General features: G+C 42.5%; 1 protein-coding gene across 5 annotated transcripts in view; it reads left to right on the forward strand.

The window, feature by feature from the left end:
* ASH2L (ASH2 like, histone lysine methyltransferase complex subunit) overlaps positions 1-18,184 on the forward strand; it is a 52,815-nt gene that overhangs the window by 10,177 nt on the left and 24,454 nt on the right. For 3 of the 5 annotated variants that reach the window (XR_009006475.1, XM_057537096.1, XM_057537097.1), the window contains 9 exons: positions 5,413-5,672; positions 6,360-6,426; positions 6,540-6,691; positions 9,616-9,704; positions 9,984-10,078; positions 13,594-13,689; positions 14,366-14,461; positions 15,338-15,413; positions 17,679-17,772. Coding sequence is in view for 4 of the 5 variants with exons in the window: in XM_057537096.1 (XP_057393079.1) it covers positions 5,485-5,672; positions 6,360-6,426; positions 6,540-6,691; positions 9,616-9,704; positions 9,984-10,078; positions 13,594-13,689; positions 14,366-14,461; positions 15,338-15,413; positions 17,679-17,772 (953 nt within the window). In the remaining variant the exon portion in view is untranslated. Of the gene's footprint in view, positions 1-5,412; positions 5,673-5,955; positions 6,143-6,359; positions 6,427-6,539; positions 6,692-9,615; positions 9,705-9,983; positions 10,079-13,593; positions 13,690-14,365; positions 14,462-15,337; positions 15,414-17,678; positions 17,773-18,184 lie in introns of those variants that run through there. The other 2 variants (XM_057537098.1, XM_057537099.1) reach the window with 2 other exon arrangements.

Raw genomic sequence — 18,184 nt, forward strand, 5'->3', positions numbered from 1 at the left:
CAGACGCGCAGGCTCAGTAATTGTGGCTCATGGGCCTAGTTGCTCCGCGGCATGTGGGATCTTCCCAGACCAGGGCTTGAACCCGTGTCCCCTGCATTGGCAGGCAGATTCTCAACCACTGCGCCACCAGGGAAGCCCAGGGGGCACGGGTTTGATCCCTGGTTGGGGAACTAAAATCTTGCTAAGCCATGCAGCACAGCCAAAAAAAAAAAAAAAAAGAAGCGGGGGTGGGGGAAGGGAAAGGCTTTTGTACCCTGGCAGTTTCAATCCCCCTTTTCTCTGATGCTCCTCAGTCTTTAGGGGAACAGGTACCGGACAAGAAAGGGAGGGAATAAAGTTTTGGATACAGAGGTTAACCATAAACTCGGCAGGGGAACTCGGTTTTGGGGGACTAGGTTTCAGTAGGTTAGTTCACTTTAATACCTATCCTGGGAGTTCCCTGGTGGCCTAGTGGTTAGGATTCCAGGCTTTCACTGCTGGGGCCTGGGTTCAATCCCTGGTTGCGGAACTGAGATCCCACAAGCCACACGGCCAAAACAAAAACAAAACAAAAAAACCTCTCCTGGTGTTACCCGAAAACTGGGTCTCTTCTTGGTGGATGTCGAGCCATAAGATACAACCAAGCCAAAGATAAGGAGAAGGAAGGATTTATTACTTGTAGCAAGTAAAGAGAACACCAGGGATTTTTCTCAAAGTAGTGTTTCCAAACAGCAAAATTGGGAAAGTTTTAACCTAAGGGTACGTGCATGTTCATGAAGGGGCTTGAGCAGTGGACAGTCCAGGCTTCAGTTGATTGAAGTCAGGAGGGTCAGAAAAGGTCAACATCATCACCCCTTAGGTTCCAGTTGATCTGCTGATTGAGCACTTGAGGAGGGATTTAAATTCTGCAAAACAGCTCAAGACAGTGCTTTACACTAGTCTTTACCATTGAAGTAGAACTGGGAGTCTTTACAACTGATTTGTTACCTTTGCCATTGTTAATTCTCTTGCCTGATAAGTTTGTCCTTTTGTTCCCTTAAGATCATTATTACAGTAAGTCCCCTACATATGAACAAGTTCCATTAGAGAGTGCATTCGTAAGTCCAATTTGTTCGTAAGTCCAACAAAGTTAGCCTAGGTACCCAACTAACACAATCGTCTATATAGTGCTGTACTGTAATAGGTTTATAATACTTTTCACACAAATAATACATAAAAAACAAACAAAAAATAAAGAAAACATTTTTAATCTTACAGTACAGTACCTTGAAAAGTACAGTAGTCCAGTACAACAGCTGGCACACAGGGGCTGGCATTGAATGAACAGACAAGAAGAGTTACTGAGGGGCTTCTCTGGTGGCACAGTGGTTAAGAATCCGCCTGCCAATGCAGGGGACACGGGTTCAAGCCCTGGTCCAGGAAGATCTCACATGCCACGGAGCAGCTAAGCCCGTGAGCCACAACTACTGAAGCCTGCGGGCCTAGAGCCCACTCTCGGCAACAAGAGAAGCTGCTGCAGTGAGAAGCCCGCACACCGGAACAAAGAGCAGCCCCTGCTCAACACAACTAGAGAAAGCCTGCATGCAGCAACGAAGACCCAACACAGCCAAAAATAAATAAATAAAATAAATAAATTTATTTTTAAAAAAAAGAAGAGTTACTGACTGGAGGAGGGAGTGGAGGTGAGAGATGGTAGAGCTGAAGAATCATCAGCAATAGGAGACAGAGGGCAAGCTGCAATTTCACTCACACCTGATGTTGATGGCACAGGTTCTGGTTCCTTGCCGGAACTGAAACAGGAGGGAAGGGGGCAGGGCACAATCTTTAAAAGAATGACATAGCCCAGGGACACAACATAAACTAATTAGAACCAAACAGGTCCAAGATGGTGGACAAGTTGACTTCCACTAGACCTTGAGCTTCTGAATAGATTCATTGTAACACACCCATAGGTGCCATGACAGTTCCAAGGCCGACCATAAAGGTCAAAAAGTGGGCGGTGGCCCAATTCCTGGAAATCCCCACCCCTTCCCCAAAATACTTGGAATAGTCCTCCCCCTCATTAGCCTATGAAATTACCCACCCCTATAAAAACTGACAACCTCATACCCTGGGGCCGCTCTCACCTTCTAGATGGCCCACATTCTGTCTGTGGAGTGTGTTTCTCTCTAAATAAATCCACTTCTTACCTATCACTTTGTTTCTCACTGAATTCTTTCTGCGATGAGACATCAAGACATCATGCAACAGACTAGCAAATTTAGCAGATGCTGACATTTTGCCCTATTGACTCAGGTTTTCTCTTTATAGAGGTAAAATGCCTCAGGAAAAAGGTGGGAAGATTTGTCTACACAGCTGTTTCTACTTCCAGCCCTCTATTCACTTCTCAATCCATTGCAATGTGAATTCTGCCCCCACCACTCTACTACTCCATTGAAATCATTTAGGACTTTTAAAATGAATGTTACCAAATTGAACTTAGGTCTGCTGGCCAAACGTGCAGCAAATTCAATCTACCAACACCAGGATGTGGTGAAGGAAAGTACAGTGTTTATTGCAGGGCACCAAATGAGGGAGTGGGAGACAAGCTGCAGATCCACTCCCCAACTTGGTCTTTGAGTCTGGGGTGTTTTAAAGGGGAAGACCAAAGAGGCTGGGATTAAACATTGTCTTGTGACATTTCACATTGTGATTAAGAACACTGGTTTTTAATCATAGTTTCGAGAGTCAGAATGTCTCTGGTTTACATTCTGTGGCCAGGGTCTATTAGCTCATCTTCCCCTGGAGAAACAATCTGAGTTTGTACATTAATGGTGATGTCTATAATAGCAATTTTAGTACATTAACGATGTTATTGACCACAGCAATTTTAATCATCTGACTCTGGTTGATTACTGTTCAGTAAACAAGGAATTGCGGTCAGAGGAGACAAGAAAGGGAATGAAGTTTTGGATAGAGAGATTAATCATAAATTCAGTAAGGGAACTCGGTTTTAGGGGGACTTGGTTTCAGATCATTCATGACTTTCATTTAAAATGCAGGTGCTGTCCAGGGTTCAATCCCCAGACCACTGCCCTTTGAAAACAATGCTATACCAGTGTTTTTCAAATTTGGGTCATCAAATCGATTTAGCGTGTCACTACTGGCATTAGAAAAAAAAAAAAAAAGATATAAGGAATTCCCTGGCAGTCCGGTGGTTAAGACTTGGCACTTCCATTGCCAGGGCCTGGGTTCAATCCCTGGTCAGGGAACTAAGATCCCACAAACCATGTGGTACCGCCAAAAAACCCCCCAAAACAGGGACTTCCTTAGAGGTCCAGTGGTTAAGACTTTGCCTTCCAATGCAGGGGGTGCAGGTTCAATCCCTGGTCTGGGACCTAAGATCCCACATGCCTTGCGGCCAAAAAACCAAAACATAAACAGAAGCAATAGCGTAACAAATTCAATAGAGACTTAAAAAAAAAATCTTAAAAAACAAAATAAATAAATAAAAACCACTGAAGAGTACACTTTAAAAAAACAAAAAACAAAAAATACATGAACAAGATTTCTTTAATAGCTGGAAATTTTACATCATCTTATTTCCATTCTTCTTCATAAGATAAAATGTAACATATATATATGCACCCACATATAAAAATATATAGGTAATACATATGTGTATATATTTATCTATTTTTTATTTTTATTTTTTTTAAATTTATTTATTTATTTTTGGCTGTGTTGGGTCTTCGTTTCTGTGCAAGGGCTTTCTCTAGTTGCAGAGAGTGGGAGCCACTTTTCATCGCGGTGCGCGGACCTCGGACCTCTCACTCCTCATCGTGGTGCGCGGGCCTCTCACTATTGCAGCCTCTCTTGTTGCGGAGCACAGGCTCCAGACGCGCAGGCTCAGTAGTTATGGCTCGCTCAGTAGTTGTGGCTCGCTCAGTAGTTGTGGCTCACGGGCCTAGTTGCTCCGCGGCATGTGGGATCTTCCCAGACCAGGGCTTGAACCCGTGTCCCCTGCATTGGCAGGCAGATTCTCAACCACTGTGCCACCAGGGAAGCCCTATATATTTATCTATTTTTTAACTAGAAAGTCTAAATACTTCTCTGCAATAAAAATATGTATAAAAGTTGAAATTAAATTTTTATATACTTTCTGTGACCATAAATCTCTAGTGTTAAAATATTTCTTCAGGGCTTCCCTGGTGGCACAGTGGTTGAGAATCTGCCTGCCAATGCAGGGGACACAGGTTCGAGCCCGGGTCTGGGAAGATCCCACATGCCACGGAGCAACTGGGCCCGTGAGCCACAACTACTGAACCTGCGCGTCTGGAGCCTGTGCTCCGCAACAAGAGAGGCCACAATAGTGAGAGGCCCGCGCACCGCGATGAAGAGTGGCCCCACTTGCCGCAACTGGAGAAAGCCCTCGCACAGAAACGAAGACTCAACATAGTCATAAATAAATAAATAAATAATAATTTAAAATGAATATCTGCTTATATAAAAAAAAAAGTCTTCAGTCAATTATCAGTATACAACTGATCGAATAAACATAGTATACATTTTGATTACTAAACATAAAAATTAAAATTGTATTAGAGATGCAATTCTTAATGAGACTGAGGATTAGATTTTCAATTAATCCATATATCCATGAATATCACTACTTCTAGAATGAGACAGGTTCAGCATCAATTCTATTCCTATTTTCCGTGCTTATAGATGTAAGAGCTGACAATCTTTGTTTACATAAACAAGCAGATTCCCATTTAGAAATCAGTTCAACTCAATTCTTTCAACGACTTCAAAGTTCTATGCCAAATCACATGGCGATCTATTACCAATTACTTTTGTTGTTGTTGTTTTGTTTTGGCCGTGTTGTGCGGCTTGCGGGGATCTCAGTTCCCTGACCAGGGACTGAACCTGGGCCTCCACAGTGAAAGCGCTGAATCCTAACCACTAGACCACCACGGAATTCCCCAATTACTTTTTTGATTTAAATTTTCAATTAATTTTAAAGTCACAAAACTAAGCCGCCCATCTCTAGACGCCACTAGGAAACCTGATCAAAGTGGCAGATCACGAGGGCAGTACAACAAACTACTTCTGGGGCGGGAAGACGTTTCCCACGTCTAACGGTGAGGAACGCCTGCAATGCACATCACAGCGTTCAAAGACTCTAGGCTGCCAGCGCTCTCAAGGCGCCTCATCTGCGCGGTGATTTCGTCCCGGTCACGAAAATGCGCAGCGTCCACCCTGAAATGAAGTGAGTCCTAGAGGAAATCCAACTAGTAATCACACCTCCTCCGCCTTCACGTGGCTTGGTCTGTAGCTACCCAGCCCCGAGGCCCCGCCCACCTCTGTCTGCCCTCCCGACCTTAAAGCCGGCTTAGAGAGCGCCTTCCCTTGGCAGGCGGTGTACTCAGTGAGAGTCTTTACTATTTGAAGGTTAGAGGGCCAGTGAGCAACTCGCGCGAGACGCAGATAGTATTCTCGCGAGAAGTCTAGGAGGCGGCAGTGATGGCGGCGGCGGGAATCGTACCTGGCCCGGGAGTGAATGCAGGACCCGGCCCGGCAGTGGCTGCAAATGCAACACCGGCAGAAGAAGGGGAAACGAAACCGGTAGTAGCGGTAGCAGCCGCTCCGGCCGGGGAGGGGACGTCTGCTGCTCCAGCCGCGGAGCCTGGCTCTGGAGAGGCCGAAAGCGGGTGAGACGTCCTGCAGCCCGAGGAGGACAGAGGGAGGGAGGGAGGGGGGGGGGAGGGGGGGAGGGGGAGGGGGGAGGGGGAGGGAGGCCCGCCCCTCTCAGAATCCCGCGGCTCCCGGGAGCCCTCCTGCCCGCCCCTTCCGAACCCAGGTCCTGTGGCCAACGGCTTGCCCTGCTCCCTCCCGGACCTTAGTCCCGCCCACCGCTTGGCCTGTCCCCTCTTAACTGTATCTCGGGCTACGCCTCTTTCGCACCTTTTAGGCCAAGTTTCTCCTCCTACCTCCCGGCCTTTGCACCCCAGCAGGGTGCTGATAGGTCACTTTCTAGCAGGAACCCTTCAAAAATTCCAGAGAGGAAACCACTTTGCGCTGCCAGACTGGCGGAAGTAATGGTCCCTCTGAAAACAGAGAGGAAAAGCTGCATCTCTGCGAACCTCCCCCAGGACCGGTTCCATCCCCTGTAGACTTGTCTGTAAGGGCCGATTAGGTTTCCTTGATGCCCCATGGGCTTGCGCTTATCTTGGCCGCATTCTTCCTAATGCTGGGCATCCAGTCTGAGAACAGTCTTTGCTGAAAAAAGTAGGAGTGTGACGTTCAGCTGTACTTTGATCATCATCTTTGGGAATAGGCATTTTCAGGTGTGTTTCTCTTGAAAATTCTTCTTTCTGAGTGCTTTCCTTATTTTACAGGGATGCAAACTCAGTTGATGTAAGTGGTGGCTTGGAGACAGAATCCTCTAATGGAAAGGATACACTAGTAAGTATTTCTTTTGGATGTTTGCAAAGCAAAATAGGGTTGGTTTTTAAAGTTTTTAAGCGAATCAAAAATAAAATCAGGTCAACTAACTTGATTCTCTCATGGCTCTGTGGACACAGGAAGGTGCTGGGGATACTTCAGAGGTGATGGATACTCAGGCGGGCTCCGTGGATGAAGAGAATGGTCGCCAGTTGGGAGAGGTGGAGCTGCAGTGTGGAATATGTACCAAATGGTTCACAGCAGACACCTTTGGCATAGATACCTCGTGAGTATTTTTCATAGACTAAGAATCACTTTGTAAATACTAGATCTCAACACGTCCAACAGTTGAATAGTCAGCGTGTAGGCAAATGTAAATGCGTAGTATTTCCTGTGTCTCCTGATTCCTGTTCAGTGAGTAGTAGGATTTGAATCAGGAATTGTCTTAATAACCTGAGCATGTCTTCTGTCTACTAAGGGCAAGCCCTTAACAGGTATAATGATAGTTATTATCGCTGTTTTTGCACTTAGGACCTGGATGGGAGACAAACCATGTAATTACAAAGCATTAAATAAACAAATTTGAGACAATATCATTTAAACCTTGTATTGGGTATTGTGGATTTGGGGGAAAGGGTTGGTGTATATGGTGGAAAAAGCCTGATGTCAAAAATTTGAGATGGCCAGTCCTCTTCATGCTTGAGCCATCCTCTTTTTCCTTTTGATTTCTAATTCACTCCCTTTAGGTGTCCTGAATTCTCTCCTCAGCAAAACCAATTTCCAGTCTTTACACCTCTTCTAGTGAATTAAAATCATTTTATGAACGATTGAGAATGAAAGGCTCCTTTACTTATTCTGGGGATTCGGTCAACAGCTAGCAAGGCAGCATTACTGACTCACTGTCTATGGAAATAACTATACTGCTGCCTCTCTGGGGTGTTCTTTATGGTCCGTATTATACAAATAAATTTAGATAAGACTGTCTCAGAATAGGGCTGCGTTGTTGATTCTGAAGTTAATCCCCCTTGGATGGGTTTGTGAAGAAACAACCTTCCTTTATAATTTGATGACTGCTTTCTAGTTAAAAAGTTAAAGAAATACTAATGTTCTGATTAATATGTGACTGGTGAGCAAGGATAGAATGTTTAAAAAAGAAAGAAAATTATTGAAGGATCAGGAATAAGTGATCTTGGTAGAAAGACCAATAGGGAAAATATATAAGCTGGTCAGTTAGAAAAGACCTAAAATTGGGCCACTTTGGCCAAGGAGAATTTGTTTGGATAAACAGGGCCTAGGAAAGGAGATTTATCAGAGTGATAATGTGGAACAATCCAGCAGTGAATCAAACCACAGTTCAGAGGTTTGGTAGAGACCAGTTTGTACCTGAATTTGAGAAGTTATACCTAAAACCCAGGAGGTGGGACAGATTATCGTTTATGGCTGAGATGGAGGAAGTGAGTGAGCTAGCAGGGTATGAAAAAGGCTGCTCTAAACACCTGATTGTAGTTGAATTAGGTAACTATATACCTGCCTATCTCTTCTGTAAGTGAGCTTATCACAATGGACTGTTTAATGGAAGGGGCTCTAGAGAGAGGTAAAGGTAAGGGAACTCGATCTTAACAGTCATAAGGATATTTCTTAATTCCTTGAGTGGTGGCAGTAGACACACACTTGGGAACATCTCTTTAAGGATACCTTAAACCAGTTTCAGCAAAGTCCAAGATAAGCCTGCCTTTATTTTGATTTCTTCTCTTCCAACTTAAACCAGTCTTTTGTTTTTCTTTTACTTTCTCCTTTTCAGGACCAGGCTCTCCCTATACTTTTCCAGTCACCCAGTAGAGCCACCACACTTCTCTAATGCATGGTTTCTGTTAGCCCTCAGTCTCTCCCTCCACCAGTTTCTTCCCCTCTGCCTTCAAACAGGCCTTCTCTTGCCCCCAGCTCACCTCTTAGGAGATTTCCTCTATGGTACAAGCAGTCTTAGTGGTTAGGACTCCTTCTATTTCATGCCCGCCCCCATCAAGTCAGCTACCAAGCTTGACCAATTTTTTTTCTTCTTGTACACTTGCTTGTCCTTTCCATTTTTATTGTTTCACTCAAGGTGAGGGCTTTTTTTTTTTTTTTTAACCTTCTGCTGGAACTGCTACAGCAGCTTCTTCCGTATTCCCGTTTCTAATCTCTTCCTCCCTTCAGACCCATCCTGTCACCAAACTTACTGCTTTCACAAGGTGGCTTCCCCTTCAAGATGTTCCTGTTACCCACAGAGAAGATCCACTTCCACGGGCATGTAAGGCCTCTTGTACTTCTTACCTTTCAAGCCTTATCTTTTACCATACCCCCGACAACTCCCCTCCCCTGGCCAAACTTGTGTACACCAGTTTGCCCCTTTGCCTCCTAGTTTGCACTTTCTCATCTCTACACAAAATAGTTTGCCTGTAGAAAAGAAGACCAACTCATCTTTCCAAATCCTAATTTGTGTCCTCAAAAAATCTTCCCTAACTCTTAAATCTGAAGTTACTACTTGGGTCCTTTGAACTGTTAAATAAGACTATCATCTGTAGGATTCATTTGGTAATGAGGCAAGTAATGTTTTGTGACTTCTGTGTTGTTCTTGAATAATTATTTACATTTTAAAATTAATCTTTTTATACCTGTCTGCCCTTTCCAACAATGGTATTGGCACTTTACAAAGATACTTGAATATAATATAAATACAGATATTTAAATGTAAAGATATTTAAAGAGACTACTTTGTCTTCTTCCACAAGTCGCCTGGTATACTCTTTTAGGTGCTTAAAAACTATAGTAAACTAGCTTTGATAGGGCTCAGGTCAGAACCTTGCAGATGCCGAATTATCACCTATAGTGGATGATGTCTTACTAAATTTTTGTGACAGAAAAATCCAGGTATTTGTAAAAATATGAGCCCTGTTTTGGTGACCTTTCGTTTTTTTTGACGCTGCTGCGCAGCATGTGGGATTTTAGTTCCCTGACCAGGGACTGAACCCATGCCCCCTGCAATGGAAGCGTGGAACCCTAACCACTGGACCGCCAGGGAATTCCCTTGGTGACCTTTTTAAGTTTTAAGAGTATATTAATACAGTAGCGTTATTATGTAACTTTCACTGAGGGAAAGGATCCCTGTTGATTTACTTCTCATGAGTGTGTGTTCAGAACTTCACTAATTTGCACAATTTGGCTGTTCTCCAGATCCTGTCTACCTTTCATGACCAACTACAGTTTCCACTGCAATGTATGCCATCATAGTGGGAATACCTACTTCCTCCGGAAGCAAGCAAGTAAGGACAAACTCCAGAGTACTGCGAAGTGACTGTCCTCTGGTTAGCTGGCAAAGGAAAGGGATTTGGGCTCAGCCGAATCAGGGAACCTTTGCTTGGTAACTGGTAGAAGTTACCTTGGGGCTTAGCTGAATAATTGCTATTGTCCATTTCAGATCAAATGATGACTCTATTCTTTGCTGCTGTAGTTGTTAATCTGTGGACCACCTAGTTGAATATTCTTTTGGTAACAGGGATATATTACTACAGATAACTTTTTCTTCCTTTTTGTTTTTATAGACTTGAAAGAAATGTGCCTTAGTGCTTTGGCCAACCTAACCTGGCAGTCCCGAACACAGGATGAACATCCGAAAACCATGTTCTCCAAAGATAAGGTAGAGATAGAATTATTGTAATTGCAATTATGCCAAAGAATCAGGAGGAACTTCTAAATACAGTGGACCCTTAAACAGCATGGGTTTGAACTTCACTGGTCCATTTATATGCAGATTTTTTTCACTAAGTACATCCTACAGTACTACACATTTCAAGGTTGGTTGAATCCTTGGATGTAGAACCACGAATACAGAGGGCTGACTGTAAACCTACATGAGGATTTTTGACTGTGTAGACAGTCGGTGCCCCTAACCCCAGAGTTGTTCAGGGGTCAACTGTACAGTCTAACAATAAGTTCTTTCCCCCCAAGTTTTATGAATATATGACTAATTCAGTGGTTACTTTGTTCTCATTTCATGTGATTTACTAACTTCCTAGTGTGTGCTTATTGTGTCATTGGCTTAGCTATTAGAAGGATGAATCCTTATATTAAAAAAGAGTGTATTTAAAAAAGAAAGAAAGATAAATCCTTAAATAGTTTTGATTGGCTTTATAGAAACAAACAGCTGTGTGTCCCACAGTTAATAATCAGACCTTGCGGTGAACCTTCTCAGCTTAGTTTGAGCTGTTTTTATGGATGCCAATCACAGATTTTGTCAGGGGAAAAGGCCAGTTTATTAAAAAGATTCATCCTTTATTGTTAAACTGGAAAACCACATGACTAAAGTCAGGACTCAGAGTTAGATTATCAGCCCGTCCGTGAGTCTTTCCTACTGTGACTCACGGTAAAAAAAATATGAGTTAAGTAAATTTTACAACTTTGGAGTTTACACTGTGACCTGGTATACATGCATATGTACCCACTCTCATTTAAAACTGAGGCACCCTCTGATCTTTTCCCTCTGCATGCTGATATTTTCTATTCTAGTCAATGCTAGTATTGACCTACAAAATTGATTTTATACCCTGCTAATTGATTGCAGCCTACAGTTTGAAAGACACTGGTTGGGGAATTCCCTGGCTGTCCAGTGGTTAGGACTTGGAGCTTCCATTGCAGGGGCCTCGCTTCCACTGCAGGGAGCACGGGTTCGATCCCTGGTTGAGGAATTAAGATCCTGCAAGCCGTGCGGCCAGGCCAAAAAAAAAAAAAAAGAAAGACACTGGTTGGTGTAGGGTATTTAGTGAGACAAATATATTCAGGATCAGACTGACCAGGGCCTTTTCTACTAAACAGAGAGGTTAGGACTTAATCCTAAGCTGGAGGAGTCAGCAGAGGGTCCCCTTCCCCCTGCCTCACCCCCCCCAACCTTTTTTCCTGCATTAAAAAGAATGCATTTAAATAGAGGTGTGCTGTGATTAGGTTTGCCTCTTAGTTTTTTTTTTTCTCTAAATTGTTATTCTGAATTTTTCAAATATATAGAAAAATTCAAATAGTACAATGAACATCTGTTTATTATTTATCTAGATTTGCCAGCTGTTACCATTTTGCTGTGTTTGCTTTATCTCCCCATGTCTGTATATTACCCCTAAGCTTATGTGAGACTAAATTGTAGTTATTACACTTTACCCAATATTCTCTCATAACCACAGTACAGTGATCATACTGAAAAAACTTAATGTCGATGCAATACAACTATCTTATATATACAATTTATATTTTTGTGTATTGAGTGTATTTTTCTCAGTATTTTTATTGTCTAAATAGTATCTGTCATAGCTTTTTCTTCTATCCAGCACCTGATCAGGGATCACACATTAAATTTAGTTGTAATGTCTCTTTTATCTCTAGAATAGTTCCTTTATTTTACTTTTTTTTTAGTCTGCTATAACATTTGAAATTTTGAAGAGCCTAGACCGTTGTTTGCCATGATGCTCCTCAATTTGCATTTATCTGATTATTTCCTTATGATTAGGTTCGGGTTAAACATTTTTGGCAAGAATATTATGTAGATAGTGTGTGTTTTTCTGTGTATCACATCAGGAGGCATAAGATACTGCTTTGTTTTATTATTAGTGATCCTAAATTTGACTACTGGGGTAAAGAGGTTATTTATTAGTCGTCCTGAATTTAACTACTTGATGTTTCCATTGTAATTATTAAGTAATTTATGGGGTAATACATGGAGTTTGCGTGAACCCTTTCAAGCAGTGGTTGTAGCAGCCATTGACTGTCCTAGCCTGAAGCAGTTAATAGAATGGTCATTGTAAACAGAATACATTTACTGGTTTACAATTCTTCTGTGAAGAAGAGCCCTCCCCCCCACCGTTGTTGTTGTTGTTTTTAATTTTAAGAATCACTGATTTTTATAGTCCATTATGGGATTTCTGGATTTCTGATGCTCAGATTTGACCAGTGTAGACCCATCCCGGCTGACTCCTGACACTTTTTGATATGTCCCTCTTCAGTCTTTGAACTCTTCCTTACTTTCTGGAACAACAAAACATCCCAGTCTTCCCTTGTGCTTTGCCTGATTCAACCTGGTTCCTTTTAGAAAAGATTTGGAACTGATTCTGGTGGAAGGTGTTAGTGGCGGACAAACTCTGGCTGGGGGAGGCGGCCTAGGATGGGGGGAAGTTGGTGCCAGAGGATCAAGCTCAGAGATTATTTTAGTCATGCAAGCAGGAACTGGCGAGGACCACAGTCAAAGCAGTGGGGGTGGAAAGGAGCCCTGATTGGTGAAAAGTTTCTGAAATTTAAAAATTCATTTAGTGGGACTTCCCTGGTGGTCCAGTGGTTAAGAATCTGCTGTTCCAGTTCAGGGAACACGGGTTTGATCCCTGGTTAGGGAACTAAGATCCCACATGGCGCTAGACTACTGAGTCCTCACACTCTAGAGCCCGCGCCAAAACTAGAGAGAAGCCCGCACACCACAACTAAGACCCGACACAGCCAAATAAATAAATAAATAAATATTTTTTAAAAAATTCACTTGGTGACCGTTTAGATGCGCAGGTTGTACGAGAAGAACAAGAGTGACTCTGTGTGTCAAGCCTGTGACTCTGGGTGACGGGCGATTCTGAGTGTTAAGAGCAGATTTATGAGGTGAGGTACAGAGTTCAGTCTTGGTCACGAGAAGTCTGAGGTGCCTGCGGGGTTTCCAGGTGGAGATGTGTCTGGTGGGGAGGAACAGGAGCTCAGGAGAGAGAGTACTTGGGAGTCATCTTACAGAGTTAGGGCAGATCTTTTCCCTTTAACTGGATTATAAGCCCTGTGTGACTAAGAGTTGTATATACTTGTTTGAATCAGAATCTTTTTTTTTTTTTTCTGGCTGCGCCTTGCTGCATGCCGGCTCTTAGTTCCCCGACCAGGGATCGAAGCCGTGCCCCCTGCAGTGGAAGCGCGGAGTCTTAACCACTGGACCACCAGGGAAGTCCTTGTATATGTATACTTGTTTGAAATTCCCCACAACCTATATGTTGTTCGCATGCAATTATGTATTTGTTCAGTTTTTAAAAGGCAAAACATGAATTTGTCTTTTGATTCTGACAAGGTCTTTGAAAATGCTTTTTTTTTTGTGAGTATAATTTTGAAAGCAACTATAAAAGCTTTAGTATATTTTGTTTTAAAAATTAGGATATCATACCATTTATTGATAAATATTGGGAGTGCATGACGACCAGACAGAGACCTGGGAAAATGACCTGGCCAAATAACATTGTTAAAACGATGGTAAGTAGGCTAAAATTGATTAGACTCAACATTTAGAAAACCAGTGTTCCTTGTAAGAATTTATATATATATATATATGTGTATATATATATTTTTTTGGTCTCACTGAAATAATGTGATGACTGAGAAAATGAGAACAACTTAGTATTAAATCTTGGAGCGCAATTGTAAATTTTAATAGTTTTCACACAAAATCAGTAAATTGCACATTGTGTCTTAAATGAAGACATGGTAGTTTTATGTATGACGCTGAAACCTTTGTCCAGTGCACTTTGGCAAGTATAATTTTTTATATTGAAATTGGAGACAATTGTTTTCATTGATTAAAAAAAAAAAACTCTGAACATTACTGTCCTTAGAATTAGAGAGAGCACCTGGGGAGAAGTCAGCGCAAGCTGTTAACAGTATGTATCTCTGTGAGATGCAGGGATGGGTGAGGGTTATCAAGGACAGTGGCTCTCATTTTTTTAAGTTTCTCTATTGTTTGAATTTTCTGATGGTCGTGCATTAATTTTCTAATCAGGGAAAAACAATACTGTTGTGTGTTGGGTTTTTTCTGCTGAGGGGCGGGCTTTGGGATTTGGAGATTACACCTAGGGATTGGAGTTAGCAGTTCATCATCCATTCATTTTAAGTATAAAATTTCCAGTAATACTAAAATACTGTTTCCCTTTAGAGTAAAGAAAGAGATGTATTCTTAGTAAAGGAACACCCCGATCCTGGGAGTAAGGACCCAGAAGAAGATTACCCCAAATTTGGCCTTCTGGATCAGGTACGTTAATATGCTTCATAATCCCCTTTTGATTTTTAAGCCATGGGGACAGAGAGAATCAGCCTTTGTTTACATTTGTATATTTGCCACTTACAAATGCCCATAGCATGGTGGGTTCCAAATAAATGGTTCTTACTACACATGGAAAGAAAGAACACTCACCTTAAACCAGGAGACTGGTGTTTTAGTTCTGGCTCTTCCCTAAAATGTTATGACTCGATGCGTGTCACTTTTATCTTTTTTAACTTCCATTTCCTCACTTGTAACACAAATATGCCATTCCAAGTTATTTCTCCTTTTCTTTCCATCTCAAATTTTGCTCTAAAAACATTTGTTAGTGTGAAGAAAAATTTGCTGTGAAGAAGAATTTGTGTTGTGTGTCTAGCATAATATGAGGAAAAAGAAAACTTCCCCTCTTTGTTTAAATGGCAGGGGTCACATCCAGCATCTCAGGAGATCAAATCTTTCAGCTGTGCCTTAAAATGTTTGATTTGCCCATATTGAAAATTTAAGATTTCATATAGAAATTCAGATTTCTGCCTTTTCTTGTAAAATGCGAAGCTCTAAGAGAAAAAAATTCGAAGCTCTGGCTACACTGGGTCTGGTTCCCACAGGGAGGTGCGCCCTTGGCCTGGCCGTACCCCCAGCACGGGTTGGTTGCCACTCATCCTCATTCTTAAACCACTTGGATCCTTACACTTGGCTGCCTCACACGTGTTGTGTTACTGGCTGATCCCTGAAGCATCTAAGTTTGGGACCTCTGCAGGTTTCAGATCTAGGTTGTCGTTCAATTAGAATTTCTCCTGTTCTTTTGAGCATTGCCAGGTTGGTTTGATTAGATAGCCTCCCTTTATAATTGAATATTTTTCCCTCTAGGATCTTAGTAACATTGGTCCTGCTTATGACAACCAAAAACAAAGCAGTGCTGTGTCTACCAGTGGGAATCTAAATGGTAAGTGTTTCAGTGTCTCATCGATGGAATACCTGGAAGCTGTTGAATCCAGATGTGCCTAGAATTGGGCAGTCTTTGGGTTGACTCTTAACTGGATGTTTACTAAGATGCTTTAAAGTCCAAATCTCGATTTTTAGGAGCTAGCCAAGGGTTTGACAGATGGTAGTAGGGGAGCACTTTTTGTCACTTTACACTACAGTTTGGTCTTCAGTGAAACAGATCTGGCATAAAACAAGGTACAATTTTAAGGTCAGATTCGCTGTGTTTATATTAGACTCCCCATCTGTATCTTCATAACTAACACTTAATTTAGATCCACTTGCTCTGCACTCTTTTTCCTTAATTCAGCTGTTATATAATACACTTCCTGCCCATCTTCTCGTTTTTCTTGCCCTTAATCTTCAGCTTATTCACATGACAGCATTTCTGTGTTGATCACCCACTGTAGCATATTTTTCTCTCTAACCCGTCTAAGAGCAGGAAAGCCCTTTGCTGCTAATGGTCATCTAATGAGAGTGGGTATAATGGGGAGGTAGCTAGCTGTTCATCTGACACATGGTGTCATTACCTTGTCTTTTGGAGTGGTAGCATCTTAAATATGTAATCATTTCCACTGTTAACTAATATGCTAAGATGGGTGGGAAAGAGCTCAGTGTATTGTTCATCTTTTTACATTATTTGTTAAAATTATGTAATTGTTAAGTTACATAATTGTAATTTTAACCTCCTTTTAGTTGTTAAACTTTGACAAATACACGGTGGCACTTCTGCCCTTGCAGGTGGAGCCTCTTTTGGAGGTGAATTCCTCCTCTGTCTTCTTTCAGCCTCTCAGACTTACGTACTTTGTGTTTTGGCAAATGCTTTTCGCTGAGTTGTAGTAGAAGCTAAACCTAAGTTAAATTTTTAAAGCGTTGTGGAGATGGTGGCAGTAGCACTCGATATGAAACAGTAGTTCCGGCTTAATGTTAGTAATTGGAAGCTTGTACGTTGTCATATTCTGCCTAACATGGCCAGCAGTCCCCTTTGCGTTGCTTGTTTTGTTCAAGATGGATCTAAAACTTCTCTCAAGATAATTGAAATGCAGATGCCAATAAAAACTTAATAGTTTTTTGATGAAGGTAACTCAAACTAGAGATGTTAATGTTGCAGCCGTTTAACATTAAGCCTTTTATGAGGACTAGGAATGACAAGCGGGTATGTTCGTAAAAGGAAGTTCAGTATGAATCTGGTCCTGTCTATGCAGAATATGACCTGCCTTCTGTGTCTTGATCCTCTTTTTATTGCAGCAGAACTGCTGATAATTTCCAAGCTTGCCCCAAATTAAGATACAGTACTTCGTGCAGTTGTTTACATAAAGGTGTTTTCCTACAGTCCAGGGATATTTTCTGGAAGTTGGAAAAACAAACTGAGAGGGATGACAGAACTGGACAAATATTTCAGAGTACCTATTTTAGAAATATACAAGGTAGTATTCCTTGTGGCCCTTGTATGTAGCTCATTTTTTAAAAAAAGACAATTTATAAATTCTCTATGGGTATTTTCTCTTAATTCCACAAGCCAGGTTAGTCTAACCTAAATTCGGGGCATTGGCACAATTTTAATAATTGTAAAGATCACCTGCTAAATTTAAAGCCGCCTTTCCTGCTTGTGTCACAGACAACCATACTGGATGCCTAGCAGCACTGGGCAGAAACACCTTTTTAGTACCTCTGTTTTTGTTTCCCACGTTCGGTGTACTTTTGTCTTGTTGGAAGTTCAAGTCCAGCGCTTTAGCAGATGCCGTGCCTCTCATGCTTACGGAGTGTGCACCATGTGGAGTTCAAGCGCGCGCACACCCCCCTCATAGTGAGGACATTCTCTCCTTATGGGGGTTTGTATTCACTTGGGTGGAGAAGGGTTTTATCCATGCACTTGTTTCTAGCTGTGGGTGTTTGGAATCTGAACGAGTGGAAATGCATTTGTGTCACATCCTCGGAAAGTGTACTAGTAGTTGCAGTTCATTTAAGAAGCGAAGGTCGAAACTATAACACAGGTAGCGTTAGTGCTAGGTTCACTGGGCTTACTGCCAGAACCCAGAGTCCTGGGGTGGGAGCCGCTCAGCAGACTCGTTCTGAACCAGGGGGAAGCGCAGTCTGCTTTCAGGCAGGAAATCCTCCTGTGGTGTTACACAAATGCACGCTGGGGGTGTCAGTCCCCGTGGAGTGTCAGCATCCCCACGGGGCGTCTGTCACAGCTCATTGAAAGTGATCTGCCTTTTCTTTAAAGGGGGAATTGCAGCGGGAAGCAGTGGAAAAGGAAGAGGAGCTAAGCGCAAACAGCAGGATGGCGGGGCCACAGGGACCACCAAGAAGGCCCGGAGGTGGGCAGAACACCCACCCCACTCACCTCTGTTAGAGCGCCCTCTGCGGCTGGCAGAGTCCGTCAGCAGGGAAGAGCTCAGGTGTCTGAGGACGCAAGCCTGTCCCTTTTTCTCAGATCCTTAGCACTTGGAGGGGTAAATGAGCCCCAGACTAGGTGACCTGTTTTAGGAACTTGTTACTAAGTGAAACAGCCCTGGGGCAACAGCCCTGGGGCAGCACGCCTGTGGTGATTTACCTGGGAGCAAAGTTCCATTAAGGCTTCTTGAGGAAGAGTAGATGAACCCGAGAGAGTGAAACCGATATTGAATGTTAGCCCTTTTACGTAAACTTTCTGCCTCTCCCCTCTCATGGCTGTTCCCTTCACTTTATTCAATACTGAGGTGGCGAAATCCAGGTCAGTTCTTTTTCAGC

Source organism: Balaenoptera acutorostrata, chromosome 21 (genome assembly GCF_949987535.1).
Source record: "Balaenoptera acutorostrata chromosome 21, mBalAcu1.1, whole genome shotgun sequence".
Classification (NCBI taxonomy): domain Eukaryota; kingdom Metazoa; phylum Chordata; class Mammalia; order Artiodactyla; family Balaenopteridae; genus Balaenoptera; species Balaenoptera acutorostrata.